Source organism: Martes martes, assembly GCF_963455335.1.
Source record: "Martes martes genome assembly, chromosome: 10".
Taxonomy (NCBI): Eukaryota; Metazoa; Chordata; class Mammalia; order Carnivora; family Mustelidae; genus Martes; species Martes martes.
Window position 1 is genome coordinate 73,796,605 of NC_137898.1, and position 18,030 is coordinate 73,814,634.

An 18,030-nucleotide genomic window follows, 5' to 3' on the forward strand; every position below is an offset into this window, starting at 1 on the left:
CCATTTAAAGCCATTTATATTTAATCATTTAATTTAACCTTCTGTGCCTCATTTTCCCATTTGTAAAATGAGGTATATAAGAATAGTACTTACCTCATAGTGCTAGGAGATTAAAAAAAAAAAAAAAAAAACCTCTGTGTGCACATCGGGGGGGCATTTATGTATATATGATGTGTGCATAAATTAGTGCTAAGAACAGTACCTGTCACATACTGAATTATTATATAAACCTTGGAAATTATTATGATGAGTATCACTATTACCCTCTAAAATGATAATGTGATTGACAGGTTCAAAGCTATATTTATTGGGTAAGTTCTCCTTACAGAACCATCATGTGAGAATAAAATTGTCCCAGTGTTTCTTTTCCCCACAATCTATTGTTTTGAACTCTGGATAAAACTGAAGAAGAGATATAAAATGTATAAATGTAATATTACAGCTCTCTAGCAAAACTCTAGCTTTAAAAGGCTTCATTCAGTTCAGATATTTTTTGGGCCACATACAGCCTTGTGAATCTAATGAAAGCTAAAAGTGTGTTTGTGTGTGTGTGTGTGTGTGTGTGTATAATATATTAAATATAAATATATATGCACATATATATTTACACACACACACACAGGCTTGTATTCAGGAACTCATGGATCCTAGCAATAATTCAATGACTCTTAGAGATTATGAATCCAAGTAGAGAACTCCCACTCTACTGAAAGAGGAGTAGGATTTTGAGGTAGAAGTAAAAGGCATCAAACTTACAATAATGATGTGCACCTATCAGAAATTAAGCACCTAGGAACTATTCAGAACACGTTACCTAAAAGAGTGATGAGTAGTATACAAAAGATTGAGCCACAACCATGAACATGCAAATCCTCACCTTCTACCTAACATGGTAGAGGACATTCATTTATGATCTGTAAAGTAGGACAAAGCTACACAAATTTACTGTGTTTAATTATTTGAAGGTTCTAGTCTCCCAAATACCTATGCAGAGCCCTTATTTGAGGTAAGGTGATCTTTTGTGGCTCATTCGCCCAGAACTTTCCCCTAATGCCTAGGAATAGATGACATCACCATATGTCCTGGTTTACCCACAAGTCACTGCTCAGTTATTAACAGCATTCCAATTCATTCTCAGAAATGTCTGGTTTGGACAATACATTATATGGCCAATTCAAATCTAGAGACCAGGAAAGGAACATGGAAAAGAAGGTGTAGGAAAATAAATTATTCTACCCGGTGCTAGAATAGAGTTGGCTTAACATAACATCTCTGGGCCTTCCTCTCCCTGGGTTTCACCAAGTTCCCTTTGACTTTTTAGGAGCAAATGTCTCTGACTAGTGGGAAGATCACAGGGCCGGTGTGGGTGAAACAAGCCCTCAGTGCAAGTGGCTTCTGAAAGAGAAGATATTTGGGAATCAGCGACTTTCAACGCTTATCCAAACTGCATAAATACCTCTACCCTCCACCAGAATGTTCTTAATTTCCTCCTCCTAAGGGCCTAGTGGAGGGAGGATAAGCCAGTACAGAAAGCCTAACTTCATAAATATTTGTCTAACCCTGGTTAACTTCTTGAGCCTAAACTCCTATGAAGCCGACAGTGCCTCTGGTTCATTTAATGTCCTTGCGGACAAAGGCTGCCCAGCCCTCGCTGAAAGAATAAATGATTTTAGAAACATGCACATAGAAACCCATTCCCTTTAAATCCCCCTAGAAAAAAGGATTCAAAGAGAATATAAATCATGCTCTTCAGTGAACTCTTGCCAGGAAGTATTCCCAAAAGGCAAAGAGCTCTGTTTGAAAGAACAATGTGGCATGTAATAAATAAATAATATATATTAATTTATATAATAAAATAAGGTCTGAGAGGTCCAGCAGAACTAGCACAACAATATTATTTACACAATTAATTGCCATACATGCATCGGAGGGGGCCTTTCCCCCTCCCTTTTTCAGAATCATGACATTTTGATTCCTCTCTCATGCAAATAAAAAAGTAAAATACAGTCAATATGCACCTAACACCCCAAGCTAGAGCCAGTTGGGTGTTGACTCTGGTGCGATTGAGAGGCCAAGGTGCCAAATCTCATTTACAATGCGTTCCCTCCACAAGCCTATCAAAGGAGTAGGGTTAGTCTCTCAGCTGAGGCTCTGTGACACTCATAATTGCTTTTCCCTCCAATATCCCTTTTATCAGTAAGTGAGAATGGCAGTATATATATCCTCCTGATGAGTTTCTCAAATGAAAATAAAGAAATGTCCAGTTACATTCGTGTCTGAAAAGAGGAAATAGTTTTGGCTTTTTCTTTTTCCCTCAAATGTCTTCTGAATTGAAATACCTTTAATACAGCATGCAAATAGCAACCTCCTAGAAAGGTGTATTAAAAATTAAAAGAAAAAAAAATCCCCTCAGAAGGAGGCTTGTCTTGCAAGTTCCAGAGTAAACCTTTATTGTTAAAATCAATTGAATTTTTGAGACCTAACAATGTTATAAAAATTGTTGCCCTCTCAAGGAATATTCTTTTGATCTGCTAAGCAGTTTTCATTATACTTTCATCAAATTACTTCGTAGATAGGAAAATCTGGGCTCTTCAAAAGTGCTGTGTCTTCATAAAAACAAAAACAAAAACAAAGATTCTTCCAACAGTTAAATGTAGGGTTTCTTCCTAATATAGCTATTAGGTATTTGCAAAAGTATAATTTTTTTATGCTAATCCTTGAATATGCCTATATGATGCTCACATTGCTATATTCACTTATTTAGTGAGTGTTCACTGAGACAACCTGATGATGTAAGTGACTTTATTAATCCCATCTAGTAGTTAAGAAAAAAAAAAAGGACAAATTATCTGGCAAGGTCCTACAGCTATTAGTGATGTACCTCTTAATTGCCATGCTTTTTGACCTCTTGGAAAGGAAAATCAGCATATTTTAAAGATACATTTGACCACTGAAAAGAAACATCTGAGCTGAGTGTATATGAAATTTTTTTTAGGGTTTCATGCAATAGATTTGCTTATAAATGATTTTAAAAATCTAAGACACAGGTTAACAAGTATGAAAATTAGGTTAAGATAAGGGACGGGTAATTATGGAATAAGACTACCAGGTCCTAAATAATGGCTGCAATATTTGGAGCAAAAAAGATAAATTTTCCATGTTGCCAATGTCATATCAAATACACCCAGAGCACTGCATGTAGTGTGGTTTCCACTTTTTAAAGGGATCCAAGGGAAGCATACCAAACAGCAGCCAGCCTAAGTTGGTGGTGAGGAGTGTGGGCCCAGGAATCTGATCCCTGGGTTCAAACCCAAACTCTTTTACTAACTACCCATGACTTTTAACAAGTTAGTTCACCTGCCACTACCCCTGCTCTGTCACCTGGACAATGAGAATAATGATCACCATCATCATCATCACAACAACCACAACAGCAACAGCAGCAGATTTTATCAGGGTTGTTGGGAGGATTGAATGAGATCAAACTTTAGTAAGGTATAAGGTAAGCACTCAATGAATATTCACTGTTAACATATATTTTTTTTTAAAGTTTGGAATAATGAGGTGATCTGAGATGATTATCAAGCAAGGAACAGATGAGCAGAATTTGAAGGAGATTTAGTCACAGCCACTGAAGTCCCCGATTTAAATTAAAGTAAAATAAATTCTGTCTCTAAAGGGAAAGAACTTTGTGAAAATTAGAGTTTCCTAAAGACAGAATTGGCTTCTCAGAATTACATATTTACTTAGTTTGTATGGGAGACTCAAGGCATCTTACTCAAGATATCCTTTAAGCTTCCTTCAAAATTTGAGATTCTGTGAAAACAAAACTGACCTTCAAAAATCACTACTCCTCCTACTGCAAAAGTCTGCTTAGGCGGAGAAGCTAGCCAACAATCTCTAATCATTGCATCCTTGAAGCCTAAAATTTTCTTAAATTCCCAGTCTACATTGCCTCTTTAATTCTGAACTACCAGAATTCTTGAAAAGAAAATGTTTATACATGGAAAATATTCAGTCTAAAATTCTCTCTAGCTCTTTCAACTGATGTTTTAATTCTAAACTAATTACCAATGCTGGGAGACTAAAGATCATATATTATATTGTTCCACTATACCTCATTACTGTACTTATAGCACACTGATGGAAAGAGTAAATGCCCAGAAAATCTGATTTCCTGTCCCTACATAAAGTACACCCTTTAATAGAAATCTCAATATAAATCCAAGAAACTTATTTTGAATAACAGCACTTTATTTCCTTATATGACCAAAAGCTAGAGAATGAAATTATCAAGGTATTTCATAAAGCAAAGATAATCTATGTTCTCAACATTGGCACAAATGATAATAATTTCAATAGATTTACTTAGATCCTTTAGCAATAAAAAATTTTTTTTGAGAAATACTCAATTTTGAAAAAGCTGTAAGTTTTTACCAGCAGTAAGCTTTCCCATACCAGGAGTATAATGTATGTGGCTTTATTCAAAATTTAACTTCGCAGGTTTATAAAACTTTAGTTATAAGATGGAAAAGTTCTGAGGATCTGAAGTTACAAGATGGAAAATTCTAAGTATTATTAACTATAGCATGATAACTATAGTTAATAATAGCATACTATATACTTAAGATTTCCTAAGAGAGTAGATCTGAAGCATCCTCATGGGCAGGGGAGGTAACTGTAAAGTGTTGGATATGTTAATTCATTTGGTTGGGATAACAATTTCACAACACATATGTATTTTATCACAGTGTATACTTAAAATATATTACTTTGCAATATACAGTATATATAATTTTATCAAATATAGTTCAATAAAAACTTAATTTCATGAAAATGTATACTATAGAATCCTTATAGAATTATATATTTGTTGCATGACACTGATTTCAGTATTAGAAGAGGTTTTTTTACTAATAGTTTATAACAAGTTAGTTTAAGAAATTGATTATATATAATTCACTCTGCAGATGCCTTTTGTTATTTCGTTGCATAAGTTAAAGTCACTTTCTGTTTATGAGCCTTGTTTTACAAAAGTAAAGTCATAATTTAAATATGCCTTCTTTTATCCAAAAAATGAAGAGAGAACTCTCAATACAAGCCTCTTTAAACTTAAGAAATCTGTTTGAACTCCTGAACCTTTTTTAAAAAATTGACTCTATTTTGAATTACAAAGAAACAGATATTTTCAGTTTTAACTTAGTACGACATAAAGGCAAAAGAATGAATAATGAATTATACTAACAAATGACTGCATTTTTCTCTCATCTGTTACAGATAGATGAGAGAGACCACAATCCCAGATAAAACAAGATATTAACCTTTAAAAAAATTCTTAACACCCAGTTCTCAGTACAGAGCTCTCCAAAAACACAAAACCTAGTAATAAAAAAAATTAATGAGTTTTTGAGTCAGAATGGCCGAATCTGAATCCAGGATCCATCAGTTAAGTAAACTTTAGCAAGTTACTTACTCTCCCTAAACTTCAGTTTTCTGACGCGTAAAGGGGATTTAACAATATTATTTTATCCTTTTAAAACTGTGATCCCTGAAAACATAAAGCATCTAAATTATTTTGAATTTATCCTTGGCATATAGTAAGTATTATGTAATTATTTTAAATTACAGTTAACATTAGTAGCATCTGCTTACTCATAGTGCATTTTATGATAATAGCCCTGACAGCCAAACAAGCCATTTAAATAACAGAGTATAAACCAAATTTGTACTGAGAGCTTTCTTGGTGTCCTAATATTCCATAGAACATATTATCCCTGCAAAAGGAAAAGAATAGAACCCAGAGCTTCCTCAGACCATGGCCCTCTTCTGTGTGTGGCAGGAATGACTAACCAGAAGCCAGGACAATCATGTGAGACCATGTTTCTGATGCTCTACAACTGTATGTTCTGGAACCCAGTACAGAATAAATTGAGCCATATAAGAACATATAAGAGCCATGAGGACATATAAGAGTGACCCATATAATACTGCTCTCTAAAACAGTGGTCTCCAAAATCAGAGGGGAAAAAAAAAAAAAACATTTTAAACATGCACCCTGAAATAAATACATAATTTATGTATGTGACCTACTGTACAGACAAAGTATGTTAGAAAACATTCTGAGGAAAGGATTAACAGCAGATCTGAACCTTTCTCCAAACACTGTCTCCTTGGAAACATTTTGGGCTATGATAAATGGGGAATGCCAGCTGTGTTTCCAGGCAACATTGTTTATTATTGGTGGAATGCATCTGGACCAGGAGGTCTATGAGTGAACTATAAAATCATTCAGGACTCACAGACCTCAGTTTACTGTGTGAGGTGTGTTCTCACAACGGAGGGTGTCCCTTGAGGAGACTGGGGCTGCTACCAAGATACTGGTTTCTGTGGAGCTTGAGCCTTATGCAAGGCAAGGTAGTCCATGCCTACCTATGTGGCTTATTCATCTTGAAACTAAGTTGGGGGGCGAGGGAGAAGAAGTGGGAAACGATTTCTAACCAACCAGAGGGATCCCCAAAGAAGAAGGACCCGACATTATCCTATTGACTTTCTACATTTCCTATCCTCTATTACTCTACTCAGTCAAGCAAACCTGAAGTTAGACGATGGCCTATTGTGTCATATTAGTGTGAGTCTCAAGACGAAACCACAGTCCACTCTGGTGATCACAGAGATACATATTATGTACATACATTATATACATACATATTATGTACCTATATTATTTCATTCCTCTAAGCTAATGGATTATTTTAAACACTATACCATTGAGTAAACTGCTGCGGTTGACACAGTTTTCAGGACATTTGGGGTAGAGGGCACCTGGGTGGCTCAGTCAGTTAAGTGGCTGCCTTCAGCTCAGGTCATGATCCCAGGATCCTAGGCTCAAGCCCCATGTCAGGCTCCCTGCTCAGCGGAGAGTCTGCTTCTCCCTTTCCCTCTGCTTGTCACTCTGCCTACTTATGCTCTCTCTCTAGCTTTCTGTCAAATAAATAAATAAAATATTTTTTTAAAAAAAGGAACTCCTCTGTTTAAAAAAAAAAAAAAGAAGAATATTTGGAGTATATTCTTTGTAACAATCTTAGGATATGCTCTTTTTTCCCTTTGTGATCTGATGTTTTTGACACATCCTTGTCTTTGGTCATTGTAAACGTTTGGCTTTCTCTGTAAGTATTATTGCAGCCAGGCCTTTTTGTTTTGTTTTTATTTTTATTTATTTGTTTTTATTAAGTTTTATATTTTAATTCCAGTATAGTTAACATACAGTGTTACATTAGTTTCAGTGATTCAATAATTCTAATCATTAATCAGTGTTCCAATGTTTATAGCAGCATTATCAACAACAGCCCAACTATGGAAAGAGCCCAACTGTCCATCAACTGATCACTGGATAAAGAAGATATGGGGTGTGTGTGTGTGTGTGTGTATAAATATATAACACGAAACAGAACATGAACACAGGGGAAGGTAAAAAAGGTGGGCGGGGAAAGCAAACCAAAAGAGACTCTTAACTATAGAGAACAAACTAAGCGCTGATAGAAGGAGAGGGCAGGGAATGAGCTAGATGGGTGGTGAGTATTGAGGGCACTTGTGAAGAGCACTGGGTTATATGTAAGTGATGAATTACTAAATACTATACCTGAAACAAATTTTACCATATATGCTAACTAGAATTTAAATAAAAACTTGAAATTTTTTAAAAAAAAAGCAATAGTCAGTGTTCATCCTGATAAGTGTACTCTTTAATCCCTATTTAATCACCTATTTCACCCATCCCCCCACCCACTTCCCCTCTGGTAACCATCAGTTTGTTTTCTATAGTTAAGAGTCTGTTTTTTGGTTTGTGCCTTTCTTTCTTTTTTTCTTTTGCTTTTTTGTTTTGTTTCTTAAATTCCACAGAGGAGTGAGATTATATGGTATTTGTCTTTCTTTGGCAGACTTAGTTCACTTTGCATTATACTTTCTATATCCATCCATAGTTGCAAATGGCAAGAATTCATTCTTTTTTATGGGTGAATAATATTTCAGTGTGTATATATATATATATATATATATATATATATATATATACTACATCTTCTTCATCCAGTCATCAATGGGTGGACACATGAGCTGCTTCCATAGTTGGGCTATTGTAAATAATGCTGCTATTAACACAAGGGTACATGTATCTTTGATTTAGTGTTTTTGTATTCTTTGTGCAAATACCCAGTGGTGTGACTGGTAGATCATAGGGTAGTTCTATTTTTAACTTTTTGAGGAAACTCCATATTGTTTTCCACAGTGGCTGCACCAGTATTCAGGCCCACCAACAGTGCAAGGGGGGGAGGGGTTTCGATATCTCCACATCCCTGTCAACACATGTTGTTGCTTGTGTGTTTTATTTTAGCCTGAGGTGCGGGGTGATATCTCATTGTAGTTTTGATTTGTATTTCCCTGATGATAAGTGATGTTGTGCATCTTTTCCTATGTCTGCTGGCCATCTGGATGTCTTCTTTAGAGAAATATCTGTTGATGTCTACTGCTGATATTTTAAAGATTTATTCATTTTCTAGAGAGAGTGTGTGCCCATGAGCGGGAGGAGGAGAAGAGGGCAAGGGAGAGAGAGAATCTCAAGCAGACTCCCCACTGAATGTGGAGCCTCATGTGGGGCTTGACATCATGACCTAAGCCAAAATCAAGAGCCAGAAGCTTAACCAACTGAGCGACTCAGGCACGCGTTCATGTCTTCTGCCCATTTTTTAATTGGATTATTTGGTTTTGGGGTATTGACTTATATCAGTTCTTTGTTTATTCTGGATACTAAACCTTTATCAGGTAAATCATTTGCAAGTGTCTTCTCCCATTCAGTGGTTGCCTTTTAGTTTTGTTAATTGTTTCCTTTACTGTGCAGAAGTTTTTGATTTTGATGTAGTCCCAATAGTTTACTTTGCTTTTATTTCCCTTCCCTCAGGAGACATATCTAGAAAAATGTTGCTGTGGACTGCTAGGCCTTTTTAAACTAAAAACTGGTAACTCCATTGCTATAAATTCTGCAGCAGCAAGACATAAGGAATTCCTAAAAATACAAAAACTAAAATACTTTCTTAAAGTCTTCTCTTCTTACTAACTTTCTCTTAGAGATTATCAGAGTATAACATAACCATAGAGCAGCCCCTGGGTGGCTCTGTCAGTTTACTGTCCAGCTCTTCATTGTGGCTCAGGTCATGATCTCAGAATTGTTTTTTTTAATTTTTTTTTTTTTTTAAATATTTTATTTGTCAGAGAGAGAGAGAGGGAGAGAGAGCGAGCGAGCACAGGCAGACAGAGTGGCAGGCAGAGGCAGAGGGAGAAGCAGGCTCCCTGCTGAGCAAGGAGCCTGATGTGGGACTCGATCCCAGGACGCTGGGATCATGACCTGAGCCGAAGGCAGCCGCTTAACCAACTGAGCCACCCAGGCGTCCCTATGATCTCAGAATTGTGATATCATGCTCAGTGACTGGCTCCATGATGGGCATGGAGTCTGCTCAAGATTCTCTCTCTCCCTCTGCCACTTCCCCCATCTCCCTCTACTTCTCTCTCCAAAAAGGAAAAAAAAAAAAAAAAAAGGATATAACTATAGAGGACTGCAATTTATAAAAATTGCAATACTGTGGGGGCACCTGAGTGGCTCAGCTGGTTAAGTGTCTGACTCTAGATTTCAGCTCAGGTCATGGTCTCAAGGTACTGGGATCAAACCCCACACTGGGCTTCATCTTCAGTGAGGAGTCTGCTTCTGTCTCTTTCTCCCTCTCTCTCTGCCCCTCCGCCTGTTCACACTCTCTCTCTCTCTCTAATAAATACATCTCGTAAAAAGAAACCTGCAATACTGTGGGACAAGTAACTCTTTTTTTTTTTAAATTTTAATTATTTATTTGACATGGAGCGAAAGCACAAGCAGGGGGAACAGAAGAGGGAAAAGCAGGCTTCCCACTGAACAGAGAGCCAGATGTGGGTCCAAGCCCAAGAGCCTGAATCATGACCCAAGCTGAAAGCAGATGCCTAACTGACTGAGCCACCGAGATGCCCCAATTCTTTCAGTTTTAATACATTTTTATACTACTTTCATTAAAATATGCTATGCTAAAAGTAGAACTATCTTCATTCTTGAGACTACTCTCAATTCCGAGTAACCAAATAATTTTACCACTTCCTATGAAAATTCCTATAATCTTTCATTACCCCAATTCTCAATTCCGAGTAACCAAATAATTTTACCCCTTCCTATGAAAATTCCTATAATCTTTCATTACCCCATTTTTAGGTATACATGTTTTCAAAAATATTTAAAAATATTTTTTAAACTTACCCTGAAACATGTAACATCAGCAGCATGTAGAAGACAAAGAAGAGATTATGGGTATACCAGAAGATGTCATAGTTGGAAACTCTGAAAAAGCAAATAACTTCATTTCAATGCTACTTTACATTCCATCATTTCAGATACATGTCACAATTGAAGAAAGTTAAAATAAGAGTTATCTCAGATTCATCTACTAGTATCAAGGTATTAACACATCATGCAGAGAGAACTGACAAAATTATAAATAACACTTTATAATTCTGAAGGTTCTTTGTATTTCAAATAAAGATACATGGAAGGAATTAAAATAAAATATTTAAAGTTATGATGATGTAAGATTGAGGAGTAAGTAATAGAATGCTAATATGCATCTTTACTGTCCTTTTGATCACTATGCTCAATTTCCAAATGATATCTAAAACAAATAATGCTCTTATCCCAATACACACTATGGGAGTAGTCCAAAGGAAAGGTAAATTGGGAGAAATTAAATAAATGCTCATTAAAGTTTTCTATTCTTTTCCTGAACAGCATATATGTCAAAAATAACACTTTGATGTTACTGGCCTGGGGGAGAACCAAGAGCCTGAAAAGGAAAGGGTATGATAAGCACCATCTATGAAATTTTTGAGAAAAGTAGAAAGACTTAACAGTTACTTCATTTCATATGTCTGGGTGGATATTCATAGCAGAATCTTGGAGGTGGAGGGCAGAAATTGGTAAAAGCTTCTCAGAAGATTCTGTTACAACCCCTAGACCCTCTTAGAAACCCTGATTTAAGTAGTATCCAATTGACTGGAATTTACTTTATCCACAGCTTTTGCTATCTTGCTAACAAAATCATTATCATCCTCGTAACGTATGTCTTTTTTGCACATATCTGATTTCTTTTTGAACCTAAATTCCTAGAAGTGGAAATACTACGTCAAAGGACACACATTTTGTTTTTGATACACATTGCCCATTGCTCTCTGAAGACATGTATCAATTATAAACCGCACTATAGAGTAGGAGAGCCTGTTTCTCAAGCCCAGACTCCACTTCATATGTTTCCATTATTTTGTATTAAGTGGAATTGGGTATTATTTCCTTTGTGTGCTACTTGCTTTTAATTCTTCTGTGATTTATCTCTTCATGATAATCATCCATTTCTACATTTTCTAAATTGTCGTATGTAAACTATTTAAAATTTAAGTTTTTACTAGTTCCATATAATTACAATAATTTATTATTGGGCAAAGTTTCTTCTAAATTTTTAATGGCATAATTTTTTTTTACAGTTACCTCTAACTTACTAGAATTTCATTCATACAAATTTACTTTCCTCATAACTTTGTTATGGCATCTTTTTTATTCAACAGCTTCATATATATAGCAAAGTCCCTTCCAGAGCTTTCTATGAACTCTGTCATTAGATTCAATTCCTTGGTCATTTTTGCAATTAAGTCCTTTTCTGTTTTAAGTTACTGAAGAAGCCTAATCATGCTAATGTTTAGTAAGCCACACTCCCCCTTTTACTCCTCTCTGGAACATGTACTTGGATGCTCCCTCAGATGAACTTTAGAACTGTTTTGCTAAGTTCAAAAACAAACAAAATAATCTATCTTGGATTTTGATTGGAATTGCAACAACCTATAAAATGACCGAGGAAGAACTCCATCTTCATGGAGTTATGGAATAAACACAGTCTTTATTCAAATCTCTACTTATGTCTCTCAGTGAAGGTCTGTGTTTTTTTATATAGCTTTCAATAGTTTTTCTTTTTTTTTAAGATTTCATTTATTTATTTATTTATTTGAGAGAGGGAGTGAGAGAGAGCATGAGCAGGGGCAGGAGAGAGGGAGAAGCAGGTTCCCTGAGAAGCATGACCCTGAGATCATGACCCAAGCTGAAGGCAAATGCTTTAACTGACTAAACCACCCAGGTGCCTCTCAATAGTTGCTTATTAAACTTATTTCCAGATGTTCTTTGTTTTTGTTGCAATTGTGAGTGGTACCTTTTTATTTTATTCAATTTCCAAACTGATAGTAGCTGTTACATAAAAGCAATTTTTAGTATTTGTTTTTGTGTTCATTTACCTATTCCAAATCTTTAATTAATTTGGTATAATACTATTCTTTTTCCCATAGTTCTTTTGGATTTTCTGGCTAGACGATTTTACATATATATATTATTCCATTGGGAATAATGGGAAATAATGATGACTTGTTGCATTCTTTCTAATGATTCCCTTTCTAATAATTAAAATTGTTTCACTTCTTATCATATATAAATAATGGTAGAATTAAAAAATACCACTTAGGTTTTTCCATAATTTTCTTAGGAATGTATCTTATGTTTCTTTGGTAAGTATGATTTCAGTTCTGGCTTTTATATTTTTTTAATTCTATAAAGGAAATTAATTTCTAGTTTATTCTACGTATTCTAATTCAGAACTAGAGTTCAGATTTAATCACCACTTTTAAAAAGTCTATTGAGATGAAAATGTGTTTGTATTCCTATCACCTGTTATTAAAAATATATTAACTTTTTTTTTAAGATTTTATTTATTTATTTGACAGAGATCACAAGTATGCAGAGAGGCAGGCAGAGAGAGGGGGGAAGCAGGCTCCCTGCCGAGCAGAGAGCCCGATGTGGGGCTCGATTCCAGGACCCTGGGATCATGACCTGAGCCTAAGGCAGAGGCTTTTAACCCACTGAGCCACCCAGGTGCCCCTATTAACTTATTTTAAAATATTGAGCACTAATGGACCACTGGTGAATTACTAGACTATATTCAACTACTCAAACAGAGGGGCCATTTGTTCACTCCATTTCTCTAATGTTTTATTTCCTCACTGGTAAAGACAAAAGGTAGAAGAAGATTATCTCCATGATCCAGGGAATCCCTGGGGATTCCATGACTCCCCCCAGGAACGCATGGGTGGCTCAGTCATTTAAAGCATCCAACTCTTGATTTCTGCTCGGGTCATAATCTCAGGGTTGTGAGATCAAGCCCCACATCAGGTTCTGCACCAGTGGGCAGAGGATTTTTCTCTCCCTCTGCCTCAGCCCCTCCCTTTCCCTCCATCTCTATCACTCTAAAATAAATAAATCTTTAAAAAAAAATTCCATGATTCCCCCAATAAAGTTTGGAAAAAGTAGAGATGATTTTATAGTATCTTTTAAAGAAATGAAAAATGGGGCACCTGGCCGGCACAGTCTGTTAAGCAGCTTACTTTTTTTTTTTTTTTTTTTTTTTTTTTTTTTTGGTAAGCAGCTTACTCTTGATTTTAGCTCAGATCATTATCTCACAGTTCTGCAAATGAGCCCCAACTTGGGCTCTGCTGTCTGGTGGAGTCTGCTTGGGATTCTCTCCCTCTTCTTCTGTCCCTCCCCCTACTCACAAATGAGTGCACTCTCTCCCTCTCTAAAATAAATAAATATATAAATCTTTTTTAAAAAGAAAGCAATGAAAAACTAAAGATTAATAAACATTCATTGAATTATTACGACCACAAATGTCATGGCTCAGTTGAAACTAGAAGCTAATCTTTATATTCCATTTTATGAAACTATCTCTTAATTACAGATTTTTTCTTCTAGATGTAGAACACCCAAATATCTTCAATCTTGCAAATAAATGTCAGATGCCCTAATTTTCCTTCAAGAATACCTAAACGAAATTTTTTAAATGAATGCTTTACCTAACTAAAAGAAAATTTCTCCCCACAAAATTGGCACTCTCATACACTGATGTTAGAGATTTGATTTGCCTTCTTGTAAGGTGATTTTTAATTCCTATGAAAGTTCATAGTGCTAATCTCTGAGTGGTGTGTTAATTTGTAACATTTTATTGCATGTAGATATGAATACAGATGGGTTCAGAAGTGCAAGGATAGACTCATTTTAATACTCTGTTGGGTTGGGGCACCTGGGTGGCTCAGTCAGTTAAGCATCAGACTCTTGATTTCAGCTCAGGTCATGATCTCAGTCATGAGATCGAGCCCTGTGTCCAACTCTGCACTTAGTACAGAGTCTCCTTGAGATTCTCTCTCTTTCTCTCCCTCTGTACCCCGCAACCAGCCTGATCACATGTGTGCCCTCTCTTTGTCTCTCTAAAATATATAAATAAATACAAATATAGAAAATCTTTTTAAAAAATACTCTATCGAACCATTATTTTTAAAGTGTGTATATGCGTGCAAGTGTGTGTGTTTCCATTAAATTTCACATCTCAGCAAGGAGAATGATTGGGGATTCTTGAATATTACGTATTATCTCTTCTTTTTGCTTTCTTAAACAAAAAGTTTGACCAGAAACATAAGATGCTGTAAAATAGTCTGAAATACAGAATATATCTATCAGAAGGAACATGTGAAAGTGCTCATGAAAATGTATGCCTGCAGTTGCTCAAAGTCTAGATGAATAAATACGTAACTAGATGAATAAATATGCATGCAGATATTTCTGATTATTTTAACAGATGTCAACTAACCATGTTTCCAAAGCTTCATTTAGAATACCACATTAAATTGCTGTAAAACAAACTCATACCAGGAAATGAGTTACAAAATAATTGTGATATATTCCTCTGATACATGTTGAATTCAATCTCATGTCTCATAGAGATACACTATCCTTCAGATGGAGGAACTCAAATTTCCTTAGTCATCCAAAAGTTTCCATATGTTTCCTTACCAACACAGAATATTTGACTCAAACAATGAGAATTTTCAAAAACAGGAAATGATACATAGAAATGTTTCTACTTCACTCTTAGTTATTCAAAATAGTCCATTGGCCAGAATGTTGATTGCATTGGCTAAGCATTCCAGTTAATCAAGCCTTTTTTTACATATGAAAGTGAAGATAATCTGAGGAAAATCTAAATACTCTGGCCAGTAAACATTGAAATAATGACTCTGACACTCACCGTATTGCGTATGTAGAAGCTGTAATCATTAGGAAGAGCACCAACACCATGCCGACCCCTGTCAGCCCAGGAACTATAAAAAATGGATATAAGGACATTTCAGCTTAAACCATACTGAGAAAAAAGTAGAAAAATTATTACTTTAAAATCCAAATTACCATGCTGCTCTGTGGGAAGCCCAATTCAAATCGCCTATCTCCTTGTATGTTCCCTCTCCAAAAAAGCTTTTTAAAATTAGCACAGTTTCAAGGTACTTAAGACAAAGCAGCCTTTCTACCTTTAACAGAAGAGTCCACCTTAGTATTTTCAAGTATCCCACTCAGAATGGTGAATGTGTACATACTTAGGACACGTTCTACCAAATGCACATACTATATCGAATGTCAGTGATGAAGACAACAGACAGTTTTGGAACACTGAAAAAAGAAAAGAAAAGAAAAGAAAAGAAAAGAAAAGAAAAGAAAAGAAAAGAAAAGAAAAGGAAAGGAAAGGAAAAGAAAACAACAGACAGAAATTAAATATATGTTTAATGGGGAAGCAAAGAGGGGCAGGAGGGAAAAACTTCCAAAGACATGAAGAAATGTAAAAGACGGAGTGTTAAGATATGTTCATTATATTGATAGTGATGATGGTTTCATGGATATATGCAAGAGTCAAAACTTATGAGAGTATGCATTAAATAGATACAATTTATTAGATCCTAATTATAGATTAATAAAATTGTTTTAAAGGAGGGAAAAATACACAACAGGGCTGGGTTGACATGGAACACCATTTACTGCGTTGTTTTTTTTTCCTCCACCACAATACTAAAACTCCCTTACTCTCTCAGCACCTCCCTTCCCTTTTATGGAACCAGTATCTGCTTCAGTTTCAATTCAAATAATTTCTCTTATGCTTTACTATCTAGAATGAATAATTTTAAAGAAAAAATAAACAAAACCTAAAGCTTTCTAAAAACCACAATTCTAAGTGTAGAATAAAACAATAGTAGATCTCAAGGAAAAAAAAAATTAGAGTGCTGATGTTTCTTTAGTATGGAAAATATGCTGTAATCAGTGCTTCTGATATTATATAATACCATTTTTTAACAAAGAAAAAACTGTGTAAACCTGTTGGTTTTCAAACTTAATGGTGATGTGATAGGTGGCTAAAAATCCAATGTTAGCGCATATAGCATAACCTAAATGAATAGTTGATATGCTTTATCAAAAAGAACTAAAATCACAATAGTCTCATTTCTTATTATCTTATTCCTACCAAATAAAATATCCTGTCGATAAGTTACATTATTTACTTATTTACAATCATACAAGCAATAGTAAGTCCCAAATAACCCAGAGCTAAGAGAATCCATCTTAAATCTATATGGAAAGCTACTGAAACAATTGTATCTCCAAAAGCACAGGCGTCACCCAACTTCTCTCCTTGCCAAAGAACCACCTAGGAAACAGAAGGGCCATCATGAACTACAAGCCACTAGCAGAAGCAGACAAGCTGGGAACAACAAAAGAGCACCATAGGTATGCTTCATTAGAATCCCAACAGTTTAGAAACACTGCAAAATAACATTAGAAATCTCAGTACAGTGGAAACAAGTTTCTACTTGTAAAGAGCCACATGAGAAATTAAGGAATTCGTTTTTGTATACTTAATAGTTGGATTCTCTTTCTTCCTCAGTCTTTCCAATGTACAGATTTGGAAGCCTAACAAGACTTCTATTTCCTGATATGCTTAAACCAAATCATCTCTTCTCCACACTTCTTTCCCAGGGCACTCCCTTCTCCTCATCTTTCCCATTGCCCCAGGTGAGTACTAACTTCCTAGGGATAAGAGAAGAACAAGATGACTGTACTAGTTCACACTAAAAGACTAATAATACAGAGAAATGCTGTTTACAAAGAACAACACGCCTATAAAATGTCCCAGCCTTTTTATTCCCAAGTATTTCCCCAAAACACAAACATATATCTACGTAAAAATTTGTTCAAAAATATTCATAGCCACTTTACTTTTAACAGTTAAGGCCTGTAGACAACTCGAATTTCCATCAGCAAATGAATGGATAGACAATTGTGGTAATATCTGTATCTGGAAAATTAATCAGCAGCTAAAAAAAATGAACTATACACAACATACATGAATCACAAAATTATTCCACTGAGTGAAAAAAGCCAGACACTCTCCCCCTCAAAAAAATCCCAAGAGTATAAACTCTGTGATACCTTTTATATAGTATTCTAGAATATCCAAACTATTCTCCAGTGATAGGAAGCAGATTAGTTACTAAGAGGAGTAAAGGGCAGAATGCATTATAAAGGCACAAAAAACTTTTTGGAATGATAGATATATTTTTCATCTTGATTTTGGTCTTGATTTCATTAAGTGTATACATATGTCAAAACCAATTGAATAACATAATTTACATATGAATAATTTCATGTACTTCAATTATAACTCAATACATTTGAAGAAGAAAAAAAGAGGAGGTCTTTCTCTCTGCTTTAAGTAATTAAAACAAAACAAAACAAAACAAAAAACCCTTATTTGACCTAATGAATAAATAAATGATAGAATCCCAGATGGCTCCATGATGTGAAATGTGTGGCTGGAGAGGCTTTTCCGATAACTGTCTTGGGGCTTCATTAAGGTCTACTGGGTCTGCCCACAAGGTTTCCCATGTGGTTCTAAATATGTCAAGATTAGTTATGGAATGTCTACAAGTCATTTCATGAGGACACCTGAAAAAACAGCATGTTTAGTGTAGAGGCATAATTTCTAAAGTATATTATTT

The 18,030-nt window shown here is 35.3% G+C and overlaps 1 protein-coding gene across 1 annotated transcript in view; it reads right to left on the reverse strand.

Annotated features, from left to right (window-relative positions):
- The window catches only part of NOX4 (NADPH oxidase 4), a 161,155-nt gene that overhangs the window by 103,268 nt on the left and 39,857 nt on the right, over positions 1-18,030 (reverse strand). Inside the window, exons 8-9 of the mRNA XM_080816132.1 lie at positions 15,237-15,309; positions 10,328-10,408 (exon numbers count right to left, since the gene is read on the reverse strand). Of these exons, the coding sequence (XP_080672258.1) occupies positions 10,328-10,408; positions 15,237-15,309 (154 nt within the window). The remainder of the gene's footprint in view (positions 1-10,327; positions 10,409-15,236; positions 15,310-18,030) is intronic.